Source organism: Mandrillus leucophaeus, unplaced genomic scaffold (genome assembly GCF_000951045.1).
Source record: "Mandrillus leucophaeus isolate KB7577 unplaced genomic scaffold, Mleu.le_1.0 Scaffold71, whole genome shotgun sequence".
Taxonomy (NCBI): domain Eukaryota; kingdom Metazoa; phylum Chordata; class Mammalia; order Primates; family Cercopithecidae; genus Mandrillus; species Mandrillus leucophaeus.
In genome coordinates, this window is record NW_012107697.1 from 2229917 (window position 1) to 2249533 (window position 19617).

The 19617-nt window shown below is 38.7% G+C and overlaps 1 protein-coding gene across 1 annotated transcript in view; it reads left to right on the forward strand.

Annotated features, from left to right (window-relative positions):
* Window positions 1–19617, forward strand: part of CBL (Cbl proto-oncogene, E3 ubiquitin protein ligase) — a 95513-nt gene that overhangs the window by 49259 nt on the left and 26637 nt on the right. Inside the window, exons 3-6 of the mRNA XM_011965007.1 lie at window positions 15003–15149; window positions 17125–17281; window positions 18078–18199; window positions 19228–19365. Coding sequence (XP_011820397.1) covers window positions 15003–15149; window positions 17125–17281; window positions 18078–18199; window positions 19228–19365 — 564 coding nt within the window. The remainder of the gene's footprint in view (window positions 1–15002; window positions 15150–17124; window positions 17282–18077; window positions 18200–19227; window positions 19366–19617) is intronic.

Here is a 19617-nt window from a genome sequence, read left to right on the forward strand (position 1 = left end):
GAACACATGAATGTATGTCTGTATATGAATGATGGAGAAGGGATTTTGACACCTATTTAATGGTTACTGTTTTATTCAGGGTTTAAAATGGCCCATTTCCCCTTAATTTATACTTTAAAAATAATAATAATAGTAAGTAGAGACAGGGTTTTACTGTGTTGCCCAGGCTGGTCTTGAACTCCTGGGCTCAAGCAGTCCTCCTGCCTCGGCCTCCCAAAGTGCTGGGATTATAGGCATGAGCCACTGCACCTGGCGGATACGTGTAAAAATAATGCCTGCCATCTAGTAGGCACTCAGTATTTATGGATTGAATAAATTAATGAACGTTATTGAAATAGAATCCATTGCATTTTGTTGTCGCGGTACCATCTGTATGTTAAGCTTCCATTCTACTTGATAGTATTTGTACATTCTTTTTTTGGACGGAGTCTCGCTCTGTCGCCTGGGCTGGAGTGCAGTGGCGTGATCTGGACTCACTGCAACCTCCGCCTCCTGGGAGGCGATTCTCCTGCCTCAGCCTCCCGAGTAGCTGGGGTTACAGGAATCCACCACTACACCCTGCTAATTTTTGTTTTTTTCAGTAGAGATAGAGTTTCACCATGTTGGCCAGGCTGGTCTTGAACTCCTGACCTCAGATGATCCACCCGCCTCGGACTCCCGAAGTGCTGGGATTATAGGTGTGAGCTATCACGCCTGGCCATATTTGTACAGTTTGAAGATTTTTACTGATTTATCATGATATATTTAAGTTGATGCCCTTTTTTTTAGATTTTTCTTTTTTAAAATTTTGGTTAACTTTAGGGATACAGGTAGGTTTTGGTTATATGAATGAATTGTATAGTGAAGTCTGAGATTTTTGGTGCACCCATCACCTGAATAGTGTATGTTGTACCCAGTATGTAGTTTGTTTTTTTTTTTTTAATCCCTCACTGTACTCCTACCTCCCCACTTCTGAGTCTCTGTAAAGTCCATTAGACCAGTCTGTATGCCTTTATGTACCCAGAACTTAGCTCCCACTTATCAGTGAGAACCTTTGGTATTTTGTTTTCCAGTCCTGAGTTACTTCACTTAGAATAATGGCCTCCAGTTCCATCCAATCTCCAAGTTACTGCAAAAGACATTATTTCATTATTTTCTATGGCTGAGTAGTATTCCATGGTGTATATATTAATGTATCACATTTTCTTTATCCATTCATCAGTTGGCAGGCACTTAGGTTGGCTCCATATCTTGCAGTTGTGCATATTGTGCTATAATTAACATATACATGCAGGTCTTTTTCATATAATGACTTCTTTTCCTTTAGGTAGATACCCAGTGGTGGGATTGCTGGATTGAACTGGTAGACCTACATTTAGTTCTTTGAGAAATCTGCATACTATTTTCCACAGAGGTTGTACTAGTGCTAATTTACTTCACCACCAGCAGTGTATAAGCATCCCCTGTTCAAATGAACAAATAACTAAATGAAACATTCCCTTTCACTGTGTACACGTCAGCATCTATTGTTCTTTTGATTTTTTAAGTAATGGCCACTCTGGCTGGGGTAAGGTGGTATCTCATTGTGGTTTTAATTTGTATTTCCCTGATGATTAGTGACGTTGATCATTTTTTCATATGTTTGTGGCCATTTGTATATCTTGTTTAGAGGCATGTCTATTCATGTTATTTGCCCACTTCTTGATGGGATTATTTGTTGTTGTTTTCCTTGCTGATGTGGGCTTCTCGTAGATTCTGGGTATTAGTCCTTTGTCAGATGCATTTTTTGCTTGCACGTATTTTCTCCCATTCTGTGGGCCCCATTTATTTTTGTTTTTGTTGCATTTGCTTTTGGGGTTTTAGTTATAAATTCTTTGCCTATGTCAGTGTCCGGAAGAGTTTTTCCTAGGTTTTCTTCTAGAATTTTTGTGGTTTCAGGTCTTAGATTCAAGTCTTTAATACATCTTGAGCTGATTTTTCTATGTGGTGAAAGGGATTCATTTTCCTTCTTCTACATGTGAATATCCAGTTTTCCCAACACCATATATTAAATAGGGTGTGTCCTTTCCCTAATTCATGTTTTTGTATGCTTTCTCAAAGATCAGTTGGTTTTAAATGTTTGGCTTTATTTCTGGGTTCTTTGTACTGTTCCATTGGTATATTAGTCCATTCTTGAACTGCTATAAAGAAATACTTGTGGCCGGGTGCCGTGGCTCATGCCTGTAATCCCAGCACTTTTGGAGGCCAAAGCAGGCGAGTCACTTGAGGTCAAGAGTTCGAGACCACCCTGGCCAACATGATGAAACCCCGTCTCTACCAAAAATATAAAAAATTAGCCGGGTGTGGTTGTGCACACTTGTAATCCCAGCTACTCGGGAGGCTGAGGCAGGAGAATCACTTGAACCTGGGTGGCAGAGGTTGCAGTGAGCCGAGATTGTGCCATTGCACTCCAGCGTGGGCGACAGGTGAGACTACGTCTCAGAAAAACACAACGGAAAACAAAAAGACTTGAGACTGTAATTTATAAAGAAAGAGGTTTAGCTGGCTCATGGATCTACAGGCAGTACAGGAAGCATAGTGGCTTCTGCTTCTGGGGAGGCCTCAGGAAACTGACAGTCATGGCGGAAGGTGAAGGCAGAGCAGGCTCCTCATATGGCCCAAGCAGAAGGAAGAATGCGGGAGGAGGTGCTACAAACTTTCAAAGGACCAGATCTCCTGAGAACTCTATCACTGTATAGTACCAAGTGGGGATAGTGCTAAGAGAACTCTGCCCTCATGATCCAGTCACCTCCCACCAGGCCCCATTTCCAGCACTGGGGATTACATTTCAACGTGAGATTTAGGTGGGGACAGATGCAAACCATTCAGTTGGTCTATGTGTCTTTCTTTATACCAGTACCATACTGTTTTGGTTACTATAGCCTTAATAGTATAATTTGATGTTGGGTAATGTGGTGCCTTTAGATTTGTTACTTCTGTTTAGGATTGCTTTGGCTTTTCAGGCTCTTTTTTGGTTCCATATGAATTTTAGGATTGTTGCTTTTAATTCTGTGAAAAATGATGTGGGTATTTTGTTAAGAATTGCATTGAATCTATAGATTGCTTTGGGCAGTATGATCATTTTCACAATACTGATTCTTCCAATCCCTGAGCACACGATGTGTTTCCATTTGTTTGTGTAGTCTGTGATTTCTTTCAGCAGCGTTTTGTTGTTCTCCTTGTAGAGATCTTTCATCTCCTTGGTTAAATATATTCCTTGGTTTTTATGTGTTGTTTTTCTCTCAGCTATTGTAAAAGGGATTGAGTTCTTGATTTGATTTTCAGGTTGGTCGTTGTTGATGTATAGCAGTGCTACTGACTTGTGTATGTTGATTTCATAAGCTGAGCCTTAACTGAATTCACTTATCAAATCTAGTTGTCTTTTGGAGGAGTCTTCGGAATTTTTTTAGGTATGCGATCATATTATTGGCAAAACAGAGATAGCTTGGCTTCCTCTTCCAGTTTGGATGCTCTTTCTTTCTCTTGCCCAATTACTGTGCCTGGGTAAGTTGGTAGCCTTATGTGGCTTTTTAAGTTTCTTGTATTCTGCTTAAGATGCATTTGTGATTTTTCTCCCATTTATTATTTATTCTTATGTTTTTCCCCATTTATTGAATATACCTGTGCTCCTTTGACAATACTGAAATTTTATTTGCTTGTATGTTAGAGCCACTATGCAGAAGTAAACAGTATTTATTAAATTTATGTGAATTTAGTGAACACAGTAAATACTATTTGCTTTTGCATAGTGGCTCTAATGTTCAAGTTCCATATAAATATAAATATTTCTGGTGGGACAATTATGATAGATACCACTGAATGGGTGTTAGAATTCCCCAGAATTGAGAATTTTTGAAGTGCTAAGATACTAAATGTGTTTTATCAGGCCTATATAAAAGATACTGAGAAACAAAGATTGGGTCTCAAAGAGATGGCATTAGTTTCTGCCTTAGGTGAGAACAACTAAAAAATTGGCATCATTTTCTTATAAATATAGCTCATTTAGGACGTGAATTGTATTTCCAAATACCTGTCATATGGATTTATTCTGCCTTTTATAGGAGAAACCTGTAATACTGTTCTTTTGTATCCTTCCGATTCTATCTCACTTACCTCCACACCCTTCTGAAAGGGGGAAACAATTTCAGCTTGATTATCTTGTGCAAGGGAACTAGCAAATGGACCGTTCCATTCCCAGAGATGCCAAAAATCTTACACAAATTATTCACAAATCTGTTTTCCCAAGCTGCCTGCTAGTTATACTCATGTCAGTATCTTTCCCACACTCAAAATACCTGAACACTGAATGTATCCTCTTCAATAGCAAACCAACTTCCTCTTTCATGTCCCGTTATTGAGTTAGTACTGTATAATGTAGTGAGTAGTGATGATGAGTGTGGATTGATTGTTGGCTTAGCTTCTTTTTTTTTTCTTTTTCTTTTTTTGAGACAGACTGTCACTCTGTCATTCAAGCTGGATTTAGTGGTATGATCTCAGGTCACCACCACCTCCACCTCCTGGGTGCAATCAGTTCTCCTGCCTCAGCCTCCCTAGTAGCTGGGACTATAAGCATGTGCCATCACGCCTGGCTAATTTTTGTATTTTTAGTAGATGTGGGGTTTTACTATGTTGACCAGGCTGGTTGGCTTAGCTTCTTTATGCCTAAATTTTCTCATCTGTAAAATGGGGATAATATTGGAATCTGAGGGGATTGTAAGTGAGAATTAATTAAATATCAAAATATGTAAAGTGCCTGATATTTAGTAAGCCCTTAAAAAAATAGCTTTATATTATTACCAATAATATATTGGTTTTATATATAAAATAAATATACTGGGTTTATCTCCTCTCTTACTCGATCATACTCTTGATTTTACTGCTGCAGTCTCTCTCAAATCTGTCTTTATTTTACTGCCCCTGTTACTTTTCTATCTCAGGCTCCCATTACTTTTCTACTGCACTACTATGCTGATTGATCTCTCTGCTTTTATGATTTCCTCTCTAATTCACCTCGCATTTGATGTCATTTTCTGTCTTAAAATGATCAGATATCACTCCCCAGTCCCAAATCCTTAATGACTCCCCACTGCATTTGTATTTTCTTTCACATTGGCAGTTAAAGCTCTACTTTTTTTTCTTTTTTTTTTTTAAATGGAGGCAAAGTCTCCAGGCTGGACACCGCAACCTCTGCTTCCCAGGTTCAAGCGATTCTGATGCCTCAGCTACCGGAGTAGCTGGGATTAGAGGTGTGCACCATCATGCCTTTTTGTATTTTTAGTAGAGATGAGATTTCACCATGTTGGCTAGGCTGGTCTCAAACTCCTGACCTCAGGTGAGCTGCCCGTCTCGGCCTCCCAAAGTGCTAGGATTACAGGCATGAGCCACCGCGCCTGGCCTCTAGATTCTTTTTCGTGGAACATTTATTGAAGATTTCTCTAGTTTTTGTCCCTTTTAATAGTCTTATATTCAGACAGAGAACATTCCATGTTCTTTCTCAAGTTTTGCAAAGCTTAGTATTAGCTACTGTGTTTATTTGTTCAGGGAAATGCTATGTTTAAATGGAAATTGATGTCTCAGTTACATACTCAGGAGTTAAATAATTAATGGTAACTAGATATAGACTTTCTACATATTTGATTAGATTCTACTAGTGCTGTCTCTTTATAATTTGTATCTATGTTTTTTATTTTTTAAGTTGATTGCGTCAGCCTTCTGAAAGGTGCTTGGTGGTGGTTGTCATTTGTTGAGGGACAGGGTATGAGAGGTTTTGAAGAGTTCAGCATTATCTTACTGATATGTTTCTATATATCTTTAAGGAACTGGTGTGGAGTCGTAGTAACCAGTACTGAGGGTTAATGTGCTTTCAATTGTTGGCAGTGCTCCAGTGCATGTAATTCTACTTATTAAAGTTGTCTTTCAGAGCTTGGGCTAAGTGAACTCAAAAGTTATTTTGAAATACAGAGAACTCTGATTAAACAGGACCATGAAGTAATGTAGCTAGTGGACACTTGCTAAATGTTCACAATGATTGTTTTGAACTATTTTTGTTTTTTCTGACCACACTGAAAACTAAAGATACTAGTGTAAAATATTTGTGATTTAATGAGAATATATTACAGTCATTAAAAATATTATTGACTCTTGTATAAGTGATTTGTTTTAAATTATCTAAGAAAGGTGTGGAGAAGTAAATATTTTTCACTAATAGCTTCACCTGCAGAATCATGACATGCAAACACTAAGTGATCGAGTTGAACATTTTCAGTGATACCATGTAGATATTGTGACTTGATGTGCTGAGAAGGGCACTTCACTCTGTGTTATTCTTTCCATAAACTCGTAATTCCAGTCAAAATATCAGAAAAACAGACACATTGAGGGACATCCTTTAAAATACTTGACCAGCACTCAGAACTATTAATGTCCTGCAAAACAAGGAAAGACTAAGAAATTGTTACAGACCAGAGGAAACTAAGGAGATAGGATGAGTAAATATAAAGTGGTATCCTTGCTTGGATCCTGGAATAGATAAAAACATTAGTGGAAAAAACTGGTGAAGCCTGGATATAGCCTGGCATTCAGTTAGTACTACCATACTGTTGGTTTCTTAGTTTTGAAGAATGCCCCGCAGTAATATAAGATGGTAACATTAGGGGAAACTGAAACTGGATTTGGGGTTTATGGGAACTCCCTGCATAGTCTTTTATAACTTTTCCATAGATGTAGAATTATTCTAAAATTAAAAGTTTGTCAAAAGTAGGTAATATTTTCCAGTTCAGTTCTACAAATGTATTGAATGCCTGTTATGTGCCCAGTGTGACCAGGGTTGCAGGGGATAAAGTGTGTAAGAGATACTTCCCCTGCCTCTGCCCTTAAGGTGTTGTCTTCTAGATTGGGGAGTGAGACAATTAATATGAAGCAGAACATGATGGAACCTGTGAAAAGTATGAGCAAGTTGCTGTGGGGGGGTTCAGAAGCTGAGGGTAGGTGTTAAATATAGACTGGAGAGTCCTCCCCAAGGAGGCAGCGTTTGAGAACTTTGAAGAATGGGCAGAATTTAGTAACCATAGTCATCAGAAAGGAAATGTGTCATAACCAAAGAGCCCTGGCTCTGGAATTTCATAGACCTACGCTGCCCCTTACTAGCTTTGTGACCTTGGGCAAATTATGTAATGTCACTAAGTCTTTGTTTCTCATTTGTAAGATAAGGTTGGTAATTCCTATTTCAAAGCATTATGAGAATTAAATGCACTTTATTTAGCTTAGTAAAGCATCTGATCCCTAGTAAACTCTTAATGTTAACTGCTGGAGATGGAGGGAAGTATGTATTGTTGATGTAGTACCATCACCACAGGCACAGAGCCTGGAGAGTGTAGAATGTTTGGTGGAACATTGGTGGTGTTTAGAAAGGTGAATTAGGACTACATTGTGAGTTCTTTGATATATCAGGTCAGCAGTTCAAAGTTTTTAAGTGGTAATTGGGAATCATTAAAGATTTTCATATAGGGAGAGTAAGGAGATTGAGTCTGTTTTAGGATTAGTTTGATAGACATATGAGGGGAGTGTTGGAGGCTCTCATGTGGGTTGCTGCCTTCCCATTTACTTGGTGAGTTAGATGTGTCCCCTTTAGAATTCAGTGAAACAGTTAGGTTGAAATGCTCTGGATGATTAGTGGTAATCTGTTACTGTGTAACTTGGGAATTTCAAAAGCAGGACCATGAGTTTGTAGTATCAAATACACTCAATATGTGTTTAGTAAAAAGGGCCATTGCTATTTTTAGATGTATTGGCTAAGAACTCCTTTTGTAGGTGATGGTTTTCTATCTTTCTTTTTTTTTTTAAACAGCTTAAGTCAATAAGAGTTAAACAGTACTTCATGGACTTCCTGTGAGGCTTTGTGGAAAGCAGTTCCGTTGTATCTATTTTTAAAGCTGATTACTGTGAGCAGAGGATGCTGCTATTGAGTTATAAATGTCATCTCAGTATGTTCTCACTCAGCATTCTTTAGATGACACTAGTGTTTGTATATAAGGTTTCTGGAGTTTATCTGATAGGAAAAGCAGCAGTTATCACTGAAATAATACCAGTAAATGAAATACTTAAAAGCAGTGATCATGCTACCCTTCAGCAGTATAATTATCATCATCTATATGAGTCTTAAGCCTATACCATCACTGAATGGCAAAAATTGTAACCTTATTTTGGGACTATTTTGCAACCCTGTAATGGTATTGTATAATGTTTTGCAGCTTTTTTGTTAATCGTTGTATTAAAAGTATTAAATCATCTTGGAATTTTCCTCTTGGGATCGATAGAATCATTTGATTTACAAATATTGTTAAAATACACTTATGTGTAAATTACTGGGAGTTTTCTTCAGTGTGTTTTTTGTTTGTTTTTAGAGACAGTCTCGCTGTGTTGCCCAGGCTGGTACGAAACTCTTGGCCTTCAGCCATCCTCCCATCTTGGCCTCCCAAAGAGCTGGGATTACAGGTGTGAGTCCCTACGCCTGACCTCCAGTCTTTCATTATGATTTTTCTTTCTTTCTTTCTTTCTTTCTTTTTTTTTTTGAGACAGGGTGTCTCTTAGTTTGCCTAGGCTGGAATGCAGCGGCATGATCTCTGCTGACTGTACCTCCACCTCCAGGGCTCAAGCCATCCTCCCACCTCAGCATCCTGAGTAGCTGAGACCACAGGCTTATGCCACCATGCCCGGCTGATTTTTGTATTTTTTGTAGAGACGGAGTTTCACCATGTTGTCCAGGCTGGTCTCGAACTTGTAAGCTCAAGTGATCTGCCCACCTTGGCCTCCCGTAAGTGCTGGGATTACAGGCGTGAGCCACCACGCCCAACCTATTAGGAAATTTTTCAGTCCTACAGAAGAGTTGAAAAAATTCTATAACCACCATATACCAATCTACAATTACTTAATTACTTTTCTTTGTTTATTATTATTATTATTATTTTTGAGACAGTCTTGCTCCGTCACACAGGCTGGAATGCAGTGGTGCGATCTCTGCTCACTGCACCCTCCACTTGCCAGGTTCAAGCTATCATCCCACGCACCACCATACCTGGCTAATTTTTGTATTTTTTGTTTAGATTGAGGGGTCTCACTATATTGCACAGACTGGTCTCAAACTCCTGAATTCAAGCAATCTGCCAGCCTCAGCCCCTCAAAGAGCTAGGATTATAAGTGTGAGCTGCTGTGCCCAGCCTAAATTACTGTTTTTAAAATGAAAGTTTTGTTTCCTTCTCTTTTTAAATATCATATAAACTTTTTCGAGTCTAAACCATTTTTAAGAGACTATTTTGAAGTAGGTGGGATGATTTTTGATATTTCTGTGTTAGTTCTTCAGAACAATAATGTTGTTCAAGTAAAATAATTCTAATAATCTGAGATTTGGGAAATCTCTGTTTTAGAATAGATAATACTAGTTTAGCAGATTAAGTTAATTTTTCTGGCCCTGTATAGGATTTATACAGTTAACTGTTCATTTAAATTCCATAAGACATAAATTCTTTTAAATTATCTGCAGACAGAAAATATACGTTAAAAAGTTACTTCTGCTAAGGTATGAGGATCGCTTGAGCCCAGGAGTTGGAGACCAGCCTGGGCAATATAGTGAGACCCCCATCACACACAGAAAAATAGAAAAAGTGGCTGGGTGCGGTAGCTGACATCTGTAATCCCAGCACTTTGGAAAGCCAAGGCAGGTGGATCACCTGCGATCAGGAGTTTGAGACCAGCCTGACCAATATGGTGAAACCCCGTCGCTACTGAAAATACAAAAATTAGGGCAGGTGCGGTGGCTCATGCCTGTAATCCCAGCACTTTGGGAGGTTGAGGCGGGTGGATCATCTAAGGTCGGAAGTTTGAGACCAGCCTGACCAACATGGAGAAACTCCGTCTCTACTAAAAATACAAAATTAGCCGGACATGGTAGTATGTGCCTGTAGTCCCAGCTACTGGGGAGGCTGAGACAGGAGAATTGCTTGAACCTGGAAGGCACAGGTTGCAGTGAGCCGAGAAGTGACACTGCACACCAGCTTGGGTGACAGAGTGAGACTTCGTCTCAAAAAAGGAAAAAGAAGAAAAATTAGTCAGGCATAGTGGCCTGTGGGTTCAGCTATTCAGGAGGCTGAGGCGAAAGGATTGCTTGAGTCTGGGAGGTTGAGGCTGCAGTTTACTTGTCTTAAATGTTAATACATGCATTTTTAATAGAGGGAATTAATTTATCTCCTCATACTGTGTGTGTTTTCCTATTTCCTCTTTCTCTTCAAAGTACCTTTTGAGCAAGAGTTACAAGATAACTTTTTCAGTATTCTATGTAGAAACAAAATAGTTTGAGAGATTTTTCTGTTTACCTCATCATTCATATAAAGGCCACTTTTCAACTCCTGTCTTGCTTAAGATGGTGATTGTGAGTCCTATGAAGTTGTATTTATAGTTTTACTTTTGAAGCTAAAACAATAGCTATAATTGCTCATTTAATTTTTAATATATTTGTGTATTGGTGATATGTAAATCTTACTTCTTTATTATGTGAAATTATACACAGGAAAATGCATAACATTGCTTTGGGCCTGAGGCACGAAGGTACATTGGCATTGAAGGTAGGCCCTGAGGTAGAAAAGAACTGATACCAATCTTGAATTAAAAAAAAAAAAAAAAAAAAGATGCTGCATGCAGAATCAGCATTTGATTATGAGGAAGTTGTGAGAGGAAAAGAGAAGAGGAAGATGGAAGCTGTAGAGTAGAATTTGCAGTTAAGTAGATGTAGATGGTTAGAGCTGAAGGCATTAGAAGGTGAATGACTTCCTTCCCCATCACTGTGTTACTGTGTTAAAGAAAAGCCTGTACTGCTTGCTGCTACTAGAACTGAAAAAAGAAAAGTTCTGTCGTCAGGGCATTTACAAAAAATTGAACAGTTGTGTTCCTTTGTGGATCTTTGGAGAATCGTTAGAACACATTGTATGAGTTGAGGTAACTGCTGACAGAATTTTTTAAAGTATTGCTTACCATGTAAACTCAAATGTCTATATCATGCCTCATTCTTTTTACATGTTAAGACAGATTCTGCTGATTGAATTCTGCCCCATATACTGTAGACACTGAACCATAAGCTTCATACTGATTACAAAATGCTCTGACTCATGGACTTTTGTAAATTCATTATTTCCTTTTAAGAAGTATGATGCTTAGAGTGGACATCTCTGGTGGTTTTAAGAAATGTGAGCAGGCTTTTTGAAGGGATGCATTCTTGAGTAGGAAAATGTCTTAAATTGATTTCCCGTAACTGTTGCAGTCAGCACTTTGAACTGCTCTTAGGTACCTGGTGCCATTACATCTTTGTGGTCAATAACTTTTTTTGTGTGTGGCTTACTTCACAAAATAAAAATGCTTTCTGTGTCTTGTTATTTTGGTATGCGTATTTTATCTTTGATCCAACATAGTGCTAGGTACCTGGTAGATTTTTGGTAGAAAATTATTTTAAGAACCAAAGATGCCAGCATGGTCCAGTTTTTCCAAGACCCACTGCCTATATTCACTTCAGACTCAGCTTAAAAAGCAACACTTGATAAAGTCTCTAAGACTACCCTCCCTGAACAGCAACCCTGCATGGCTTCTCATACTCTGTGTTATTCCTCTTCACAGCAGTTTTCTCCTACCATCTGATACACTCTCGTGGGAATGTACATGTCATAAAAGCAAGAATTTTATTTTGTTCGTTGTCGTATTCACCCCGAGCCTCACACATAGTGGGCACTCAAAGGTTTTCTGAAGGTATATTGATCATTAGAAATTTCTGCCATTTGCCTGGTCCAGAGGGATATAAATACAAGTCAGAAATAGATTTAGCCATAGTGCAAAATGGGTTCAGATGGTGTAAGAGAACTGCAGAGAAAATGCTGGGGTTGTTGAGTATTTTATTATGTCTAGCTTGCTCTTAAAGAAATGACATTTAAACTGGGTCTTGTTTCAGACCAGAGAAACAGGCAGAGACCGAGAAACAAAGAAGAGTGGCAGGTGTAAGAAAAGGTGAAGTACTTGGTTTGGCTAGAACATACTAGTGAAGAACTCAGAAGTTAGTTAGAAAGGTTAGGTCCAGGTCAATGGAAAGCCTTAAAATCCAAGCTGAGTTTGGATTTTATCCCATTGGCTGTGAAAATTGATTGTTTATTTTTTCCCTTCGTCAAAAGGCAGTTAAATGTCATAAGGATTGTACATGCATAGGAAGAGACGCTGAAGACACAGAATTCCAAGACTGGAATTTTAATTTTAATTATTACCAAGGAGTTTACATTAGGCCAGTACCACGTAAATCGAAGGTAGGAATGACCACAGATTGGCAACAAATTGACTAATTAGATATGGAGAACAAGGTAAATGAAAGAAGCTAAGAAGATTCTTCAGGTTTTGAACCTGTGGGAAGTAAGGTGGTGTTGTCATTAAATACAGAAGTAAAGAATACGAAGAAAGAGCAGATTTAAGAAAGATTAGTTTAATTCTGAACATGTTGCTTTGAGGTGCTAGCATTCGAGTGGAGGAAAAATGTGGTAGAGTAGATAGTTGGAAAAACTACCAAGGCCTAAGATTCGGGCATCGTTTGCTAAGTAGCTTTTAAAGCCCTAAGATTGCAAAGGAAGAGAAGAGAGTACACAGAGAAAGAACTGAAAATAGCAGAGAGCAAATTCTTGGGAAATACCGCTTAAGATGATGGGGGAGAAAAGCCAAGAAACAACAGAAGGAAGTAGGAGAACCAAGAGAAGACAATACTGCAAAACCCAAGGAAAGATGTTCAGGAAGAAGTAAAATTCAAACCTGTTTGCTTCAGAAAGAGCTCTGGTATAACCTCAAAAGTGTGATACATATTTATTTTTTCTGTCATCTCATTCATTATCCCGCTGTACTGTTTAGCGTAGTTCTTCACACACACAGTAGGTTCTCAGTAATCTAGTTGAAGGATTACTGCTTGACAGAATGTAAGGTAGATGTCGACGTCTGAGCCTCAAGCTGCTGATTGTGCAGTCTAGGGTCCTGCTGAACACTGGAAAGTAAATTCATTGGGATTAACTTGTGCTTTGCAGGGTTTCTTTCAAGTTACCTGTTTCATATTCCATTTGTGATATATTCTTGATCTTGTCTATTTTCTCTTTGATAAATGGTAGAAGTTCTATTAAACAATAATCAAAGGATCTCAAAGTGCTAGGAAAAAAAAACAGTTAATGGACTTTAAAGATTGGATAAGTGCTTTAAAAAAAAAAAAAAAAAAGACTGAGTCTCACTCTGTCGCCCAGGCTGGAGTGCAGTGGCGTGATCTTAACTCACTGCAACCTCTGCCTCAGCTTCTTGAGTAGCTGGGATTACAGGCATGCACCACCACCATGCCCGGCTAATTTTTGTATTTTTAGTAGAAATGGCCAGGCTAGTCTCAAACTCCTGACCTCAGGTGATCCACCTGCCTCGACTTCCCAAAATTTTGGGATTGCAGGCGTGAACCACCGCACCTGGCCCAAAAAAGATTTCAATAGCATTTTTCGAACAAGTCATGGATATAGAGACTTGGATAATTTGGTGCTGCATTTTATCCACGAAAGACAAAGATAGCACTGATGGTGACCTTCCAGTATAGCATTAAGAAAAATCTATTCCTAGTAGAGGATTGTTAGGCAATCAGTAATTGATCACGATTTGACTTGAATTTTTATAGTACATTTGTATAACAAGAATAAACTTTTGAGTACATAAATACAAATTATTGGGACAAGGAAAAATAGACACATGTATTCAGTAGCTTGTTTAGTGTAATAGTATCTATATCATGTGTATCCTGGTTTTTTTTTTTTGTTTTTTTTGTTTTTTTTTTTTATGAGATGGAGTCTCGCTCTGTCACCCAGGCTGGAGAGCAGTGACACAATGTCAGCTCACTGCAACCTCTACCTCCCAGGTTCAAGGGATTCTCCTGCCTCAGCCCTCCCAAGTAGCTGAGGTTATAGGCACACACCACCATGCCCAGCTAATTTTTGTATTTTTTAGTAGAGACAGGGTTTCACCATGTTTGCCAGGCTGGTCTTGAACTCCTGACTGCAAGTGATCCGCCTGCCTCAGCCTCCTGTAGTGCTGGGATTACAGGCGTGAGGCACCACTCCTGGCCTGTGTGACATCTTTATAATCATATCCATTAAACAGGTTGTGAGAACAGAATTAACTAATTGTTAACAGTAGCATATGCACTACGTAGAAATTTTTGTGTGGTTTGGATATTAGCATCTCATTTTTGGTAAAGGAAGAGGAGTTTGGGTAAAATTTATCTCTTTAAGGTCTGATTTAGTGAAAGGAGACATTTATTAGGTCTGGATACTTAAAAAGTTCTTTTTATTAAGACTATCTTTTATTTAGATATGTTATGTGATGATAAATATACTTGATAAATACACCTGCAAAGCAGGAAATAATACATTGGTTTCCTATCATTTTTTTCTTTTGTGATAGAGTGATTATTATTTGTTGAATTCTCTTACCTGTCATCCTTAAAAAGTGAATTTGTCCATGTTCGTGCTTAGCTATTAAGCTTTATTAATTCAAGATTAGAGCTTTAAAATATATGACTAAATTTTTTCTCTTGTTTACTTCGTATCTGTTTGAATGGAGGAGATAAAAGTGGAGACAGTGAATGCAACAGTATTTCTTCCATTGTATTTGTATCTTTCGTATGATCTTAGAACAAAAAGTTTCTAAAACCCTTATTTAAACAAAGACAACAAGATCACTGAATATGTAAAAATATTCTCAACGGCGCATTTCTTTTCTCTACTTTTTTATATCCTTGAATAATACTGGCCAGAAAGAATATTTGAAGAGGTTCTTTCTAAATGTATTTTGATATTCATGTTAATTATACATCTTGTATAGTGAATTTGGTGCATTTAAAATAAAAATAATTTTTTGTGTTTAATTATTGCACTTCTGATCATTTGTAGGCGAAACCTAACCAAACTGTCCCTCATCTTCAGCCACATGCTGGCAGAGCTAAAAGGAATCTTTCCAAGTGGACTCTTTCAAGGAGACACATTTCGGATTACTAAAGCAGATGCTGCAGAATTTTGGAGAAAAGCTTTTGGGGAAAAGTAAGTCTCAATAATGAATTTGAACTATGAATAAAGCTTATGAGTTTTTTCTTTACTTTTTTACTATTGAAATATTTAACATCCAGGAACTCTCTGAGAAACTATATGTGTACGTATTTCCTAGCTGTGGTTAAATATTTGGTTAAGTTTTGCCCTGTTCTTTTTTTTTTTTTTAAGAAATAGTTTTGCAGATTAAGCTCTTTGAATGCTCTTCCCTTTCCACAGCCGTTGTGCACTTTTTTTTTTTTTTTGAATATGGAATCTTGCTCTGTCACCCAGGCTGGAGTACAGTGGTGCGATCTCCACTCACTGCAAACTCTGCCTCCTGGGTTCACGCCATTCTCCTGCTTCAGCCTCCCAAGTAGCTGGGACTACAGGCGCCCGCCATGCCCAGCTAATTTTTTGCATTTTTAGTAGAGTTTCACCGTGTTAGCCAGGATGGTCTTGATCTTCTGACCTCGTGATCCGCCCACCTTGGCCTCCCAAAGTGCTGGGATTATAGGCGTGAGCCACCGCACCCAGCCCCGTTCTGCCCTTAATGGACATATATATTTCACATTATTTGCTATCAGCAGTGAACAATATCTAAGTTGTCTTCATATGCAAGAAATTGTCTTTATTTACATACATAGGAGTGGAATTACTAAGTCTTGGGGTTTTACTTCTTTTGCTTTGCTAAGTATTGTCTAATTTCTTTCCAAAATGGTTGTACCAGTTCATATTTTACAGTAGCCCCATAATTTAGCTAACGCTGGTGATGTGAGTTAGTGTAATATTTTGCTTTATATTCCTTGATGAGAAGGGAGATTGAGCTTCTTCTTACCTTTATGACCAGTCGAGATTCTTATTCTGACTTGCCTGTTCCTATTTCTGATTTGCCCATTTTCTTATTGAGTGGTTTATCTTTTTCTTATTATAGGTTACTAGTTCTTTGTTAAATACTTACATTACAAATATCTTCTCCTAGGCTGTGGCTTACCTTTTCCATTTTGCTGTATTGTCTATATGTATTATGTAGGTTGATTTATGAGTCAAGCTTGTTTTTAAGTATAAATATAAATATTCTGGTGTTTGTTGTGTTATTTTTTTTTCTTTTTTGAGACAGGATGTCACTCTGTTGCCCAGTCTGGTGTGCAGTGGTACAATCAATCATAGCTCATTGCAACCTTGAACTCTTGGACTCAAGCAGTTCTCCCAAGTAGCTGGGACTACATGTATGTGCTGCCAGTCCCAGCTAATTTGCAGAGACAGGATTTTGCTGTGTTATCTAGGCTGGTCTTGAGCTTCTGGCCTCAAATAATCCTTCCCCCTGGCCTCTCAAAGTACTAGGATTACAAGCGTGAGCCACCGTGCTAGGCCCAAGTTTCTCTTTAAAGGCTTTTATTTTTGGCCAGGCACAGTGGCTCACTCCTGTAGTCCCAGCATTTTAGGAGGCCAAGACAGGAGGATTGCTTGAGGCCAGAAGTTTGAGACTACCACCCTGGATGACATTACAAAACCCTGTCTTTATTTGTAGATTATTTTTTCTTTTTCTTTTCTTTTTTTTGCAACATGGTTTCACTCTGTTGCCCAGGCTGTAGTGCAGTGGCCTGATCTTGCCTCACTTGCAACCTCCACCTCCAAAGTTCAAGAGATTTTCCCACCTCAGCCTCCAGAGTAGCTGGAACTAATTAATTAGTCCGGCTAATTTTGTTTGTTTGTTTTTGTGGAGACAAGGTTTCACCATATTGCCCAGGCTGGGCTCAAGCAATCTGCCCACTCTGGCCTCCCAAAGTGCTGGGCCTCCTGAAGGCATGTGCCGCAGTGCCCGGCCCCCTTCTTTCTATATTAAAGAAGCTGACCTGTATTTTGAATTAAGAGGATTGAAATTAGTATTGAGAACTTAATGTGGCTCTCTTTCCTTTGCTTGATTATGGCGATGCCTGGAATTATCTCTGTTATTTCACTTTGTGTCTCCTCTCCACCCCCATCCCAGGACAATAGTCCCTTGGAAGAGCTTTCGACAGGCTCTACATGAAGTGCATCCCATCAGTTCTGGGCTGGAGGCCATGGCTCTGAAATCCACTATTGATCTGACCTGCAATGATTATATTTCAGTTTTTGAATTTGACATCTTTACCCGACTCTTTCAGGTAGGATACTAAAAAAGTTGACTAAACTGGTTACTGCTACTTTTCTGAAGAGAAAACTTAAAAAAAAAAAAAAATTGGGGTTTTTGTCTGTGTGAAAGTATTTAATTCATTTTAGGAACTATGCCAAAAAAAGATTAAAACTACCTCGTATTAAAAATATATGTGTGTATGTATATATAGTGAAAATGACAGCTATACCACCTGCTTTCTTCTCTTCACATCTTTCCTTGTTATTGAATATTCTTCTTTTTATTATTTTAATGTTTGTAGAATGGCCAGAATATGGATATATTAGTTTTCTGATACTGAATATTTGTGTATGTTTGCAACTTTTTCTCCTGTTTTATCAAAATTGACTGTTAATATTGAGATGTTTAGATACTTCAAAAACAACTCCTGTCTTTTTCTCTAAAAATAATGCTTTTTCTGGTGTTGTCTATGTCAATTTGCATACACATTTATTTGAAACTTATTAGTTGCACCTGTAGGCCCTATCCTGGTTTTCAGTTTGTTGTTGTTCAACCCCACTACTGTTAATTAGAGCTACTTTACAAATTCTAGAATTTTCATTTTGTATTAAGTTTCTCCCTATAAGCATATATTCTTTTCTTCATAGCTTTTCAGAGTTTTTAATCTCCCAAACACGTGTGTCTTCCCTCTGAGTGATGGTATAATTAAAAATTTCTGACAATGAATTAAGAGTTGGTGGTGGTGTTTTCTTTGTTTGTTTCTCATTGCCCTCTGAGTTGGTTGTACGTCTGATCTGAATAGTCTGTGATTGATCTCGTTTCTTTAGCCCTGGTCCTCTTTGCTCAGGAATTGGAACAGCCTTGCTGTAACTCATCCTGGCTACATGGCTTTTTTGACGTATGACGAAGTGAAAGCTCGGCTCCAGAAATTCATTCACAAACCTGGCAGGTCAGTGCAATGAAGCAAAACGGTTTATTCTTCTGAATTTTGTTATCTTGAGACTTCTGCTAGTATAGAAGAAACATGGCCTTTATTAGTTTCGCAATAGCCAAGATTCTGCAATAGGATTGATACCTCTTTATCAGATGTATTGACTTAATTCAGATCCTATAATTTGATAAATGTTTTCAGGCCACTTAAGAATTGAGTTTATGGCCGGGCACAGTGGCTCACACCTGTAATCCCAGCACTTTGGGAGGCCGAGGCGGGCGGATCACGAGATCAGGAGTTTGAGACCAGCCTGGCCAATGTGGTAAAACCCTGTCTCTACTAAAAATACAAAAATTATCCAGGCGTGGTGCAGGTGCCTGTAATCCCAGCTACTCAGGAGGCTGAGGCAGGAGAATCACTTGAACCTGGGAGGTAGAAGTTGCAGTGAGCCGAGATCATGCCATTGTACTCTAGCCTAGGCAACAAGAGTGGAACCCCGTCTCAAAACCAACACAAACAAAAAAGAATTGCGTTTATGTGTCGTTTGCTTCTGGTGTGGAGTCATGGAGGAAGTTACTCTCTTTTTAAAAATATTTTCTTTCTTTTTACTCGTCACTGACTTGAAGCTAAGGAGAAGTGTTATTCTTGCCTTGGTGTGGTGGCTCATGCCTGTAATCCCAGCACTTTGGGAGGCCAAGTTGGGCAGATACTTGAAATCAGGAGTTCAAGACTGGCCTGGCCAACATGGTGAAACCCCATCTCTTCTAAAAATACAAAAATTAGCCAGGCATGGTGGCACATGCTGTAGTCCCAGCTACTCGGGAGGCTGAGGCAGGAGAATCACTTGAACTCAGGAGGCGGAGGCTGCAGTGAGCCGAGATCATGCCATTGCACTCCAGCCTGGGTGACAGAGCCAGACTCTGTCTTTTTTTTAAAAAAAAAAAGTTATTCTTGACGGTCCTTTTGATTTTTGTCTGTATCTTGCCTTGCCTTCCACCCTAATACCAGCATAATCTACTAAAGCTTCTGTTTGTCTCTGTTCATAGTTACATCTTCCGGCTGAGCTGTACTCGTCTGGGTCAGTGGGCTATTGGGTATGTTACTGCTGATGGGAACATTCTCCAGACAATCCCTCACAATAAACCTCTCTTCCAAGCACTGATTGATGGCTTCCGGGAAGGCTTGTGAGTACCTACTGCATACCATCTGTTAGAGTCTAGGAACTTAGGGGCTGTAAAACCTCATCATTAATGACTTTATTCCAGGTTTCTTAAACTACAGACTAAGATTCAGGAAAATATTAACAGATGATACTGATTTGACCTTCAGGTCCTGGAAGACTTGTTTTTCTTTTTTAGGGATTCCATGAGTGAAATTATTCTCTACCACTTCAGTTATTACCATAAATAAACTTCATCTTTTTTTCTTTTTTTCCA